The sequence below is a fragment of the Suncus etruscus genome, chromosome 7 (assembly GCF_024139225.1).
Source record: "Suncus etruscus isolate mSunEtr1 chromosome 7, mSunEtr1.pri.cur, whole genome shotgun sequence".
Lineage (NCBI taxonomy): Eukaryota > Metazoa > Chordata > Mammalia > Eulipotyphla > Soricidae > Suncus > Suncus etruscus.
The window spans coordinates 92,010,810-92,026,387 of NC_064854.1; the positions used below are offsets into that span (position 1 = coordinate 92,010,810).

Consider the following 15,578-nt stretch of genomic DNA (forward strand, 5'->3'; position numbering starts at 1 on the left):
CCCACCCAGTCCCTTCCAACAACAGCTAGCTCCAACTGATTCTGGTCTTGGGAAACCAGACTTCCCAGCCACAGAAGAATACTTTGAATAGAGAAGATAAATTGAATAATAAAATTAGAAGTCAAAATCCGTCAAGCCTTTTTCAACTACTCTCTGCTTGGCCAGGTTTATAGCCCTACTACAGAACAGGGAGGAGGCTATGGTAGCCACCACTGCTAAAAACTCAGCTGAAAATTTTTTATACCACTGCAGTAGCAGCATTTTCCCATCACTTGGAGCTTATTCCTCTCTTTCTCACTTGACCCCAGTGCTTTATCTGGCCCGGAAATAGAGAGGAGCTATTCATCCTATTCTGGTCAAGCCCCCCCCTGCCCCCCATTTTTAGGAGTCAGAGCCTGCATTTACCAAGGAATTCTCATCTGTCAAATGGATCCTTATTTGTAAATCTTTTTAGTCAGTTTTGTCCTGCAAGAACCTTTTTTTTTTTTTAAATTTCACAAGGCTCTAAGGAAGTAATCTATCTTAACTGTATCAATTTCATTAGGGTCTTCCTGTGCTCCATTTTACAAGCCTGAGTTGGAAGTGCAACTGTGGTTTTGTTCCCTGTTCAAAGTATTTTTGGCTTATCTCCTTTGAAAGAAAGACCAGGAACCAGAGGAAAAGACTGCTGAAGGAGACCTCCTGACTTTCTATAGCTGGACTTGGATTGAATAATAAATTACTAAGAGTTTGGAGAGAAGGCAACGAATTTCAGTACCTCTGGCATGCAGTCCCAGGGAACTAGGGCTCCCATTAACTGAAGAGGTTTTTAAATACATTGAAAAAGACATGTCATTAAAATAAATTTGAATTTTCTTATAAAAAATAGTTTGAGCTGTAGCTATGGTTCAGTTAATAGTGATGGGTAAAATATAATTATTTTTAAGTTGATTTCAGTAACTTACTTAAATGATAGAAAATGATAGAAATAATTACTGGAATTTCTGAAGTTAGGTCATAAAAAGACATGCTTTGTTGCTATGTGGGAATCCAAAAAACCACTTGAAGATAAATTGAAATTCCCAGCCTTTTTCTCAAGCTGTGTTTTGAACTGATAGTCATCACCAACTTAGTAGTTGAGATGGAGCCTTCCAGATCAACTCAAGTTGTGTTAGCTCAAGTTATGTAGAGTAGATCCCTTCCAAACTATCAGACTATGACCAAGATAAATAAGCTACTGTATTTTGAGGTTAACACATAAATTTTCAAGAATAAGCTTTGGAGGAAAAAAAGGAAGGCCAGTGCCCTTTTTCAACCACACCATTAATTCATCTGATCTAGTTGAGTATCTTGAACTGGGATCGACATTTTTGTATTACTTTAGTGTCACAGATCAGTATATATCTAAGGTTGAGTCACTGATGAACTATTCCATTTTGAATAAATAATGTATTTAAATGTATATGTAAATTATATTTTACTTTATATTTACACTATGCCATCCTTTAATACTAAATGTTAGTAAAACACACACACAAAATGCACATTTTCCAGACAAATGAATAGAGCTCACAGGTAGTCTCAGCAATTTCCACAGCTCTTACTTGAAAAAAAATTTTATTTTGGTTTTTGGGCCACACCTGGTGACACTTCAGGGTTACTCTAGGATATGCACTCAGAAATCGCTCCTGGCTCAGGGGCCATATGGGATACTGGGTGATCAGAGGTCCATCCTGGGTCAGCCACGTGCAAGGCCCTACAGCTGTGCTGTTGCTCCAGCCCCATAGTTGAAAATTTTTGGTATAAAATGTTTATATATATATAGTTTTGGGGTCACACCCGGCAGTGCTCAGGGGTTACTCCTGGCTCCATGCTCAGAAATTGTTCCTGGCAGGCTTGCGGGACTATATGGGATGCCAGGATTCAAACCAATGACCTTCTGTATGAAAGGCAAATGCCTGACCTCCATGCTATCTCTCCAGCCCCATGTTTATATATTTTAATGTCTTGTTAATATTACATTTTATATGGTTTATATAAAATAATTTATTGGTATATCTTCTAAATATTAAGTGAAAGTCATCTCCTTCCTTGATTCTAGTCCCTCTCTTTCTATTTCTCTTTGCCTTCCTTTACGGCCATTATTAGCCTTAGACTTAAGAGAGACCACTATCTATTCCCCACCTTACCTTATATGCTATTTTCCTTGGTTCTTGCAATTCTTGTGCTTATACATGTGCACTGGCCCTGACCCTTGCTGGCTGACATGGCTTCTCTCTTGCCCCAGATTAAGTAAAGAATCATATACCCTAATCCTTCTAATGGCAAGGCACAACAGTATCCGTGAGGTTTATTGTAGCCTAGATATCCCAGTGGATGACATCCATAGAACTGTATTGCAGTAATCAATGCTCACAAGACTAAGATGTAATTCTCTTTCCAGACTTGAAAGTTTACATGCCTGTAGTTACTTCTCTTTTTCCTTAGTGTTTATGAAATAAACTCTGTGAACAGAGGCCCCTTAACAGAATTCACTGATAACAACAACAAAATCTAGGAGGATATTTAAATCAGGAGTAGCAGTCACCAGTGTGGTGTTTATTTTGCTATGCAATACATACTCTGTCTGTGTTTTATATCATACATCTGGACCTTGGCCTAGATAGCCAGTCATCTAAAATTGGCATATTTAATTGGAATATTTGAAATCAAGTCAAACGATGCTATATGTCATAGTCATTCCACTTAGAATTATATTGGCTAGGGGGATAAAAGTCTGGAATATAACAGGTCCTGAAATGCATAGTCAACAAATTTAAACCAATTTCTTTAGTTTATAACTGATTAGAATATTTAACATATAAAGCTAGACAGGGGTGAAAGGAGAGTGGCATGCCTCTCATCCTTTTCCAAATATAGATTATAAAAATTGTTGTCACAAGACTATCAGAACTGTGTTCAAAATGACTTGTCTTTAATATTGTGAATAAATCTTTTGTGAACTCTATTTCGTAAAATACTTTAAATTGAGGAGGCAATCATTTTATTTTCAATAAAGCTTAGCTTATGTAGATATAAACTTAGATATAAAACATTCTAGATATTCAAAAAGATTTACCGTATAGAGTTTGAATTGGTAAAATTGACCTTTGAGAGGCATGTTATTATCCAAGTCACTGATGGACTCTGCCTGATATTACCAGAGAATTCCTACCTTTAAATTAATAGTGAGGATGCTAAAATAAAACAAAAACCACTATTTTGCTGTATATTGAGATAAGAAATTACCTCTGGAAAAGTGAGAAATACCAGATTATGGCCTCTTGGAGTAAGGGAATTATGAATGAACCTAATAAACTTTAGGTTCATTTTTAATCTTCCTTGAATTTCCAGAATACAATCAAGTAATCTTGTCCCAGAACTTTTCAGGCTTCAGCTATCAGGTTTTTTGCCTCCTTTCTCTTGGAAGACATTTTTCAAATGTAAATGATAATGATCACTAGAATAAAACTCAGATTTCCACTTTCTAGATTTCCACCTATTTGAATTTTTCAGTGCTATTTATAAATTTAAACCTCTGGTTAACATTGATTTTGACCAGGATTTTAAATCAGAAGAGCAAAAATCTATCATAAGAAAACAAGCGATAAAATTACCATAGCTGACTCATAAGTGTCTCTCACTTCTTTCCGTTGACATTTATTATTAAAGATTAGATCTTCTAGCTTTTCAATTTGGCAGGATGTTTTTGTTTTGCTTGTTTGGTGTGTTTTTGTGTTTTTTATTTGTTTGCTTGCTTGCTTGCTTTTGTCAGTTTCTTTGGATAAGCCTTAATCTATTGATTTTTAATTTCAGTATTAGAAATCATATCCAGAGCATACTAGGGAAGAACTCTACCAATGAATAACATCCCTGACACCAGCCTCTTAATTTTTAAGGTTTTGGTCCTAAATTTACCTGTGTGCTCTGAATAATTCTTGTATAATTCCAAGAAGCCATTTTGGGATTTGTTTTTTTCTACTATATTTTTGATCCATACGTGGCAGTGTTCAGGCTTATTTCTGGCTCTATGCTCAGGGATCACTATAGGGGGGTTCTGAGCACTATATGTGATTGAATTCATCTGCCACATGCAGGGCAAGCACCTCACCTCCTGTTCTCTCTGGCCTCTCCATTTTAGGTTTAATCTTTTTGTATCAATACAACTCATTGCATAACTACTTAGTTCTTCCCAGCCTTATTAATGCTGAAGGGAAATATAGATATTAGAGCTCAGATTTTTGACAAATTACCCTCATGTAAATGTTGGTACTTGTATGGGAGGTATTAACCTCATGGATAGTTGAGAGTGAGCTCTCCAAGTTAGTGAATGTTTAACTGGGACTAGAGGATTGAGATTATTTCAGAACTGATACCATCTCTTAAAAATTTAAAGTAAAGGGGCCAGCGAGGTGGTGCTAGAGGTAAGGTGTCTGCCTTGCAAGCGCTAGCCAAGGAAAGATCGTGCGGTTTGATCCCCTGGCATCCCATATGGTCCCCCCCAAACCAGAGGCAATTTCTGAACACTTAGCCAGGAGTAACCCCTGAGCATCAAACGGGTGTGGCCCGAAAAGAACAAAACAAAACAAATAAAAAAAAAAAACAAAAAATTTAAAGTAAAAACAAAATAAAAACACAATATAACTTTAAATAAACCCCATGCAAATCTTAAGTTCTGATAAACTGGGAGAAGTTAAACAGATTGTATGAAAGGGGGGGTTATCTTGCACCCCACATGATCCTATTCTTCAGAGTGTGAGCACTCTGAATTCCCTTCTCTTTGTTTCCTTGCCCTAAAAGAAGAATGGTGGACATTGATCTCAAAGTCAGCTGTTCAAACACTGTAGATCTTTCTGTGCTGCTACCTCTTCTCAGAAAACCCAAAAAAGCCAGAAGAGATGTTTGCCTGAGATCACCTCTGAGTCTTTCCTGTTCTGGCTGCGGCTTTGCTCCTTAGAAGTTCTTTCTGCCCTTTGATTTCTTGCCTTTACCTTGCTTATTCTATTAAGGCATCTGAAACCATGTTTCTATGTTTTCACTAGAAGTAGTACATAATAGGAAAATTTTGGCAAACTGCCTATAGGTGTCTGTGAAGTTGGAGTCAATTATTTCACTCCTATTTTGGTAAATGCAAGCAGCTTTTAAAATTCTGAGTCCTAAAACTGAGTTAGGTGATAAAACAATGAACAGAAACATGTTTTCTTCTTCCAATTTTGAGTGTCTATCTTCTTAGCAGCATCCAATCAATTTTATGATTTTTCTTTGAATTGTATTTTATATAGATATCCAGGCATTTAAATATAGTATATATAGCAATTTGCTTCAGTAAAATGCTTCTAGTTCTCAAAGACTATTGCTTTTGTGTTTGTAATTGGTTTATTTTATTGATTTATTTTAATTTATTTTAATGTAAATAAACATTTGACACATAATCATTTAGACAGTGCATGGCTTGACCTTGAAGTCATATATTCTCCCACTATGGGAAAGATCTAAATGAACTATCATAAATTAAGAAGGAGAAAACAGAATATGACTTACTCCTATAGGTCTTTGCTGATGATCATGGAAAATAGGTTGTATATGTAGTATCCTTGCCAACCATTGTAACTGAATGCTAATGATCCTTTTTTTACATAGTATATTGAAATTCTGTTTTTTTTTTATCCTAGCAAGTGCTGATGCTTAAAAACCATAGCTTGGTACTTTTACCAAACCCTCTCTAAATTTTAAAGGCACAACAGAATTGTGTTTTGAAAGACTTCCCAGTGTGATTCTGAATCTTCAATAGGAGGTTTATTTATTAGTTGAAGAAATTTGTCACACCTAGTTGACATGAGACTGTTCAAGTGAGATGAGAAATATTAGCAGTGGCTCTAACAGTGAAAAGGTCTCTGGGAATCCCATGGTAAAAAGTGTATTGGAAATTAACTCCATTAACTTCTCCATCTTAGTACATGTTCCCACTGATATATTCCCCAATTGAATCCAAATCTAACATGATGCAACCCATGTTCAGGCTCTGATCCTTTTATTTTAAATCTTGCTCCATCTTAATGTGAGAGGGGACTTTTCAGATAGGTAGGATTTCATGATATTCTTTGCTTCTGAACATTGTGAATGAGAATCAGATTCTAATAACTTTCAGACCCAAACATGACTGGATGCTTTTTTCCTGAAGAAACATCAGTTTCTTCCTTAAAGTTAACAATACTAGATTTCCTCTTAGTTGTTGACTGAGAGAACTTACTCCTTACTCCTGGAAAGAGACTAACTACCACATATCAGTTACCTAGAGAAAGGAAGTGAACTGACTTTTGAGTCATGTAACTTACAAATGAGCAGGTGGCTATTTCTATTGATGCTTTTTCTTTATCCCCATCTGCCCTTGTACACACCAATATAAGCATTTATGTTCCTTTTATTTACCTATATACTTGAACAGATAGATTTTTGACCCATACAACTAGAGGAGTCCCTCTAATAAGACAAACCAGTTGAAGAATTTAATGACACAATATAAGCCCCTGATATTTTGAACTTTACAAGAGAAAGGCAGGAATAGTTTTTTTTTTTGACACTAATATATTTTATGTTTCTGTCCCTGCAGCCTTAGGAAAATTCAAAGGTATGGTATCCTCTTGTAGCCACGAGGCTACGATTCAATCTCACAGAACTAAGTGAGCCATGCTGTAGTGGACTCTGTTAAGGTGAATGTGCTGTGTTTCAATGCTTGGCTTACTTAGTTGAAGTTGACTGTGTTACCATCACTGAGACAAATTTGGAGCTGGGATGATCATAAGCATGATCAGTCCCTTCCCTCGTCCCTTCAGTAGTCAGGAGACAATAGCTTGATCGCCTGCAGAGGTGGTAGATTAGCTATTCTTGTAGCTAGTTCAGAGATCATCAATAGGCCACGTGCTTTAGATCTAAATGAACAAAAATAAAGATGATTCTTTAGCACTCTCCTAGAAATCAAGTTTCACTCTCTCATCTAATGCTACCAATCTCGGAATCAGTCATTCTATCACCCAATTGGAGGAGTGAGTGCCTCCAGAGAGGAAAATTTCTTCTCTGGGGAAGCTTGGAATCCATGCCTAGGGGACTTGCACGCCAGTTATCCTAAGGCCAGCTGGTTTGGGCAAAGTGTGGAAAGAGGCTGCCAGCTGTGTTAGGGTTACTGGTTCATAGCCTGTCTTGGAGTAGCCACCCATTTGAAGCTCGCTTTCCTGGGACTAGGAGGATGCTAAGGCTGCACTGCTGTTCTCCTAACATGGACATGCTTGAATGCGTTCACTTTGCGGGGAGGAACTTACCAACTATCACACATAGGTAAGAAGATGTCTTTGTATCCTTCACTAGCATGGGCGTGAGGGTCATGGACACCTCCTGGGTAGCTCGAAGAGGTTCCTCGACTGGCCGAAAAGCATCCTGCGCCCCACCCACAATGCAGCCTCCGGCTCCACCCACGGAGCTCACTGCGCCTCTGCCTTCTCCCCTTCTGGAACAGTCTCCTGAAAGCCCAGCTGTGCCCTCTCTTTCTCCATGTAGCTTGGGCCTTCAACCTGGGGTTGAGCGGACCAGGTAAGTCTAGGGATGGGCCAAGCCCATGATTCTGGGGGTGTCTAAGGTTGATGCATCTAACTGAGGTCTCTTGAATTTAGTCATTTCCCTATACCTCAATGCTAAGCATTCATGTGCCTCTCTGCATAAATTTGACACTAAGCAAGGCACCAAGTAAATTCATCAGATTATCAGTGAAAGCCCAGAATTTTCTAAGAATAACATCCCAAGCAAAATATAAAGTGGAAGCCTGCTATAATGTTGTAAGGAATCAAAGTTCCAAGCTCCCCAACTATTTCTCTCTTTCTATAACATAATTTTCCTAGTTTGAATTTACTATTTTGGTATATATTTTAACCATATATGTTAACCATTTTCTCCACTTTTAATGCAAAATTGGGTGAAAATCAAGAAAAAAAAGACAACCTTGTATTTGTCTGAACATACACTTTAAGAGAAGAAAACAAATACAGTTTATTTCTAGTTCAGGGTAATATATATATAGTAGAATAAGTCTGAAAAGTTCCAGTTCCTGTGACCATATACACAAATAAATGTAGCACATGATCAGACCCTAGGGTGCAAGGAAATAGGAAATACTGACTTTTCTTAGAAAGAGATTTGGTCAGAAGGCATTTAGGATGTGGAATTACACAGAGGAGTTATTTTGCTGTCCAAAAACAATTCAGAGAAGTAGAAAAGCTATTTCAAATTACACTGGGAAATTGAAAGTTTCAGCTCAGTCTTGTATTCTTTCTGTTTCTCTTTTTCTCCATTCTGAAAGTTTCTTGCCTCCTTCTCTTCTCTTCTCTCTCCCTGCCAGTCCTCATTGGCAGTACCCACCCCTATACATACAAAGCACACAGAAATACTGCTACTCTATAGGAGAGGACTTTCTTTTCTCTCTCTGGGCTTTATAGAGGGATGTGTGGAAAATAGATTCAAAGCCTGTTTTTTTTTGTGTTCTGGAGAGATTACAGAGAATGGGAAATAGATAACTAGAAGCATGATTCCTACTTCTTATCTTAGAAATAAATGAGACTTGGGTCCAGGTTATTTTAGGTATTAATAAAATCTTTTTTCTTTAAAATGCCCTTTATATACAAAGGAAATACAAAGATGTATTTCACTTATTATTGAAGGTATATCAAGAGCATTATGGGTAGCTGGCCCTGCAGAACCACTCCAAGGAATGGAACATTACTGACATTACCATACCCTCCTTTTTTCCTGGGTAACCTGTTCTCTCATTTTCTTTTGGGTATTGGAATTATATATATATGTATATATATATATGTATATATACATATATATGTATATATACATACATACATGTATATATTTTTTACTTTGGGGCCATATCCAGAGGTGGTCAGATAACTCCTAGCTCTGCACTCCTGCTGGTATTTGGAGAACCATGTTTGAGGGATCAAATTGGGGTTGGCCCTATGCAAGGCATATGCCCTCCACATTATACAATCTCTCTGCCTCCTGGATATCAGTATTCTTATTTGTTTGGTGCTAATTTTTCTCTCCCTTCATGGATTCATCCTAAAACAAACAAATATACCACCCCCCTTTCTGAATTTTTGTAGCTCAGATGATATTTTCTTCAGTTGCTGAATTTCTGTTACAGCTTCCAGTCTCTGGAGAATGGCAGGCCAACCATTTCTTTCAACTTACCAGACACCTCCCATTTCCTACTAGGGATACCCCTTACAGACCTGGTGACTTTCTCCAGCTAGATTCAGCCTTTGCTTCCTGCTCATCTGCTTGAAATTATATTCAAGGCTCTGCTTCTTTGCCCATAGAACCCCAACTTGATGACCAAACCAAGTATCCCCAAAAGTAATCTATGCTCATATACACATAATTGTGGCTTATCTGTTACATTTTCTAACCTCTTAAACCCTACCTCTTTTCACTGGGTCAGCTTTATTTCTGCTGAAGATAAAGGAGCAAGGATAAGTAGGTAAATACTTGTTCTATATATATATACTTGTTATGTAGAGGGAAGTATTTCAGTTAGGAGAGGGAAAACTTATGATGAACTTATGATCCCTAGATTCTTCATAGGTCCTATTTATCCAAAAGAAGGATTTGCAAAATACCATTTTCTTTATTATATTTTGTTTTCTGTTTTTACCTTACTATTAATTGTAGCAAATTAATGGAAGAAAGGACAAGTTTGATACACTGCATGGATTTCTTGTGACCTTGAACCTGAAAAATAATGAAAAAAAATAAAAAAGCTGGGGTCGGAGAGATAGGAGATAGCACAGCGCTAGGGAATTAGACTTGCAAGCAGCCAATCCAGGAGAGACAGTGGTTTGAATCCCAGCATATGGTTCTCTGTGCCTGTCAGGAGCGATTTCTGAGCACAGAGCCAGGAGTAACCCCTGAGCGCCGCTGGGTATTACCCAAAAACAAAAAAACAAAACAAAACAAAAAAGTTGTTCCTCAATTTGAGTGAGGCAGGAATTTTCTATTTGTTGCTCTTGTTTTTTCATTAGCAGAATAAAGGAATTAATGCTCCTATTGTTTTGTAAAATGAAATACATATACACTCAAAAATTACATAGATGTCATATAAAACTTATTCCAAAAGTAAATTGAGAGGAAGGAAAAGTTTTGCCTCTCGGTTTATTTAGTTGGACAGATATTTAAATTGCAATAAGACAGACTAAAAAGATGAAAGCCGATTAAATTTCATATGTATGGCGTTCTAGAAATCTGTGACCTAGACAGGTGCAAAAGCATTTTGATTTTACACTTTTTAGATAAAGAAGAACTGATAAAAAAAATTGTTCAAATTTGTAGATGAATAAAGAAGTAACAACATTGATCAACATAGCTTTCTCTGCCCTATTTTGCTTTTAATTTCTGGATAACACCAATTATCTCTGCCTACAACCAATCCTTCCATTGGTAGAGAATGGGTGTTCCTTTTTACACGGGAATTTATTCTTTTGATTAATCTCAAGGACAAAAGAGTGATAAATATCTTTTTTTCTTGCACTGGCTGTTTCTTAAAATCAAGTTCAGAATAATATGCCAAATATATTTGGAACCTACATTGACTTTCATCTGAGAAAAATTTCCTTGAATATACTATTATCTTTATTCTTTGGCATGGGAAAAAGCTATTGTACTTAGCTCATATTTGCTGTTTTAGCCTACTGTTCCTTATTTCCTCATGAAAAGAATGCAAAAGTGCAGAAAGGGAGTGAGGACTAAGTGCTTACTGGGCATACAGTCCCAACTGTTAAAGGTTCAAGAAGTGACAGTCATCTCTGGGATCATTTGATGCAAACTAGAGCTAGATCAGACTGGCCTGACCAAAAAGAACACTTGGAAATATGACCTTAAAAGCTGTTACTACAGTTACCTGTGTTCAGGGTTTTTTTTATTTTTTGTTCTTTATGCTTACATTTCAGCACTTCCAAAAGCAAGGAACTTTCTCCAGGATCTGGCCAAAAAGGAAGTTTGGACTTCAACCAAGGAACACCTAGTGCAGGGATACAACCAGGGACACAACCGAGTACCAACCCCAGTCAGCAACCTGCAGACCAGAGTCCTCATACCCTTCGTAAAGGTATGGTATTGATGTCCTCCATCTTGGTCTCAAAATAGAATTATAGTTCTGCCACAACCTCAGCCTTCATAGTTAGTGTGGCCCTTTAGAAATCAACTGGCTTAGAGAAAAATTTCTTTTCTGGGCAATACAGCTTTTAGAAGTTTACCAAAAGGGACCATTTTGTCCCAAAATGTAGTGGGCCTGTTTATTCTCTATGACATAACTCCCAAAAGTTTCTTTGGAGACATTTTATACATGGGAACCTGCTGTGTTTGAATCTGACAAGTTTTACTTTAATTTATTTAAAATAATTGCTGAATTCTTAGTGTTAGCCTTTCCTATTTCATGGTATGATCATATCTCTTCCTAGCAGCAATATTATCCCCATTATCTAAATCTAACCTTACCCAAACATAAAATTTGTTTCCACTTTCATTCTAGATCCTATACATACATATATGTACAAAGATATGTATTCACATATATTTTTGACCTTACAATTTGACATCATGGCCTATTTTTAGCACCACACAGAATGCTCACTATCATAATGGTAACATTGCTATATTCTACAGCTCATTTAAAAGAAGAAAATTTCATGCTTTGATAGATTGGCTCCCAATATCTCTCCAGAGGAACAGTTTTGAAGTAACCACTTGACTGTCTTGCACTTTTTTTTAGCAGTTTCTGAGAAAATTTGTGAAGCAAAGTTATTATAAGCCATTATTACATCTTACCATGTGATTCTTTGTAATGATTGCAGCACTATAGATAATATATTGTTCTTCCTATTGCATATAAGACATTTAGACAAATTTCTCCAGTGAGTAAAATGAAATGGAAATATGCATGCATGTGGGTGAGACTTACAATAATATTGTCTACATAGTTCAGGGAACCAGGGAAATATATGCAGCATCATGAGATGAGGCTTTTTCATTAAGGGTGAAAAAAGTCTTTCTGCTGGCTTTCTTGAGGAGATGAAAGACAGGTTTTCAAAAATTATTGCTACTCACAGACAGCCCACTCTTAAATTTGACAACATTTGCCATTAATTGGCTCTACTTAGTATTTGAATGTCTTACTTATAACTTCATTTTCACTTAAATGCATAATATATTTGTCATCATTTAGCTCAACTAACTAAGGAAAATGAAGGCAAGGTAGAGGTTTGGAAGCAAGAATATGCTTAGGAAAATGTACATAGCTACTTTAAGAGTATAAAGTACCTGAGATAAAAATAGTTCTGAGGCAAGTGGGCAAGACCAAGACTACAGGACTCTGAAGGCATTTCATTTCTGTGGCCCAACCACTTGGTCGTTTGTTGCTATTATAGGAGCCAAGAACTGTTGAGCAGTATTAACCAAAAATCAATTTCCGATCTGGAGAATGGTTACTTTTGTCCATGGTCACTATTAAGTTGAACTCTATTTTTCCTTCTTTGGATCCTGTGCTCTGACTCAGCTTTCCTCAGAGTATAGCACTTTGAACATCAGATTATTAGTCTGCAAATGGGAAATTATTCTCCTCTTGGCTGACTCTGAAGTTTGTGTATATGTTTAGATCATGTCAGCAATCCAGACAAGGTAAATTGTTTAACAGTTGGGAAGATGTGGAAACTGGAAGTTCTAGGTTATTATTTTATTCTGTAATGGTTGCTCTCAATGTGGCAAGAACTGGGGTTGTGGTAGAGATAAAGGTAGGAGTTGTGAAGGGAAGGGTGTGCTAGCAGACCTTACACATTGGCTTTACTAAACCACCTTGTGTTTTCTTGTTTCTTTTTCAGTTTCCAAGAAGCTGGCACCAATTCCACCCAAGGTTCCCTTTGGTCAGCAAGGGTCTATGGCAGACCATTCCGCCGGCCAGCCTTCCCCACTTAGTCTGTCTCCTACTCCACCAAGCACTCCTTCACCCTATGGACTAAGTTACCCTCAAGGATACTCCCTGGCATCAGGCCCAGTTTCCCCAGCTGCAGCTCCTTCCTTGGCCTCTCCTTCGGCTTTCACAAGCACTTTAACCAAATCACGACCCACCCCGAAGCCCAGACAGAGACCCACTCTTCCTCCACCTCAACCTCCCACAGTAAATCTCCCAGCCTCTAGCCCACAGTCCACGGAGCATCCTGTGATAGAGGGCATGTCTCCTGGGGAAAGCATGTCTACAGGTAACCAAGCCACTACTCTTCCCCATCATTCCATGCATCTTAGCAAAGTACCTACCATGTAGGATTTTTAGTTTTGTTGTCAATTAATGTGTCCTTTGACTGTAGAATGACTATCCTGATGCCTTGTAATGTGGATTTCTTATTTCTCCCAGAAAGGCCAATAGAATGCATTCCTAGTATCCAAACTACATTTCTATACTTGTGGATCAGAATGTGTCAAACATACTGGTCTATCCAGTCTTTGCTTGCAGATAGGCAATGGTATGTGGACTTTTTTGGTGGAAGAATGCTGCTATAGAGACTTCTTAAGGAATTTCTCCCATTTAAAAGCCCATCAATATAGGGTACTGACTCTGATTTTGAGAGGGGAGATTGAGTGCCCCGAATTATTTGGATAAGTTCCTCAGGAAAGGCTGGGACCAGGATTGTGATTGCATAGCAGCTGGTCTCACAGTCCAGTTGAAGTATATAAGACTGTCTTGACTATAACTCAGTATCTGAAAAGGTTTAGTCCTTGTCTTGAAGAGCTGGCAAGCCAAAGGCATTTCCCATTAAATAAGCCTCTTTTATAAAACACATTTTTGACAATATATTTAGGAGTCTTCATCAGAAAAAATAAAAAGTACATTCCTTTGATCTTCGTAGTTAATAGGAAAAGCATACAACCTTTAGTGTAACTTTAAATTTAAAATCAAAGATGAAACTATTATTTTCTCCATATGTAAGTATTGATTTGTAAGCACATTTAGCAAAACCCATTTCTTGACTGGAAAAAGGAGACATTTTAAAAACATTTCCCCACTCAGATTACATGATATTAGAGACTTTTGGCATATTTGTGGTGACCATAAAAGTCATTTTGGCATTTTCCTTCTTCAGTAAGGTAAAGTATTGGGCATACATTGGTCATGCAGCCTGGTAGATTACCAGGGGTAATGCTGAACTCTCCAGTGTGGATCCAAGTAAAAGGTAAGGTACTGGGAATGGAACATATACATTCACTCACTACAAAACAGACACAACCACTATTGATATATGTGCTCTCAACTGTACTCATACCATACACATATTCACAGAGCTTGTACGACAAAGAGCAGCATGATTCAAGGTTCTAGGTTCAACAGGATTTCTTAGAGTGATACAAAGCTCTAGTAACACATTTTCTTTTGATTGGAAATGAGACCTGAATAGGTTTTAACCCCTGCTAACTGAAAGAATGGTCTAATTTGTAATGGGTCACATAATTTAAATATTTTTGGAAGTAGTTATACAGTTTTCTAATTGAGAATGAGAAATATGGAAGATATATCTTCCTTATGCTATCTATGTAACTTTAGAAAAATCCAGGAAATTCCTCCTTAAGGAATGAATAAGGATCACTTTACGGATAGTTTCTATGTGTGGTGTGTGCTGAGCCTTTAATAAGTACACAGACCTGCTGCCCAGTAGCTTCATTACCTCCAAGCTTGTGGTTACCTATCAGCTTGAGGGGGCTCCTGTCAAAGCTTTAGTCTATGCACTTCTCCAGCTAACCTGGGCAAGGAGAGTGGTGTGGACACTGGAAGCAGTAGAAGCAGCAGTGATTTCCAGTGAGAAATAGAAGGTAACAGAATAAGGAGTGGAAAACCAAAGTGGGCAACAAAGTACAGAAGACAATCATCACATTTAGGCCTTGTGAAGAGGTCTACTTTCCACTGTGCAATTTAGTAACTTTCAATAGTTGGAATATGCTCCATCCCACACACCTGTTTTATGTTTTTGGCAGCAAGTTGTTCATCCAGTGTATATAATAGGCTTCTGAGCCAGTACAAAACTATTGATGTGGCCTGACTGTGATACTTGGCATAATTTTGTTGTATTTTTTTCATTGTTTATTCCTTTCTCCAAATCCTACCATTGTGTTCTTGCAGCTGTGTAACATGAGTGACGCAATTTTGGATACATGTGAGGGGGATTTTCAGGGTAAGCAGCAAAAGCCTCACCTGCCCCCTCACCTTATTTTGCTAGGCCACAGCTTTCTGCTTGAATCTCTGCATGTGGCTTAGACCAACAGCATGGCAGCTGTCATCTTCTCTGGCTTCAGTGGGAAGATCTGAATCGTGCACAAATCTGGCCTTTTGGGATCTCAGGCTTTTTATTGTGAGTGGTTTTAAGATCAGGGAGAAGCCAGCAGACATGCTGAGCTCTTCTTCACTAAAATCATCTGGTCTCAGCTCCTCTTCCCTTTCCCTTTGGCTTAGAATGGAGAGAAATGGG

General features: G+C 37.7%; 1 protein-coding gene across 9 annotated transcripts in view; it reads left to right on the forward strand.

Moving 5' to 3' along the window:
- ARHGAP44 (Rho GTPase activating protein 44) overlaps window positions 1-15,578 on the forward strand; it is a 242,618-nt gene that overhangs the window by 219,884 nt on the left and 7,156 nt on the right. For 3 of the 9 annotated variants that reach the window (XM_049776835.1, XM_049776841.1, XM_049776834.1), the window contains 5 exons: window positions 6,629-6,646; window positions 7,381-7,602; window positions 9,515-9,553; window positions 11,019-11,176; window positions 12,945-13,322. In XM_049776835.1, the coding sequence (XP_049632792.1) occupies window positions 6,629-6,646; window positions 7,381-7,602; window positions 9,515-9,553; window positions 11,019-11,176; window positions 12,945-13,322 (815 nt within the window). Of the gene's footprint in view, window positions 1-6,628; window positions 6,647-7,380; window positions 7,603-9,514; window positions 9,554-11,018; window positions 11,177-12,944; window positions 13,323-14,201; window positions 14,500-15,232; window positions 15,285-15,578 lie in introns of those variants that run through there. The other 6 variants (XM_049776839.1, XM_049776840.1, XM_049776842.1 and 3 more) reach the window with 6 other exon arrangements.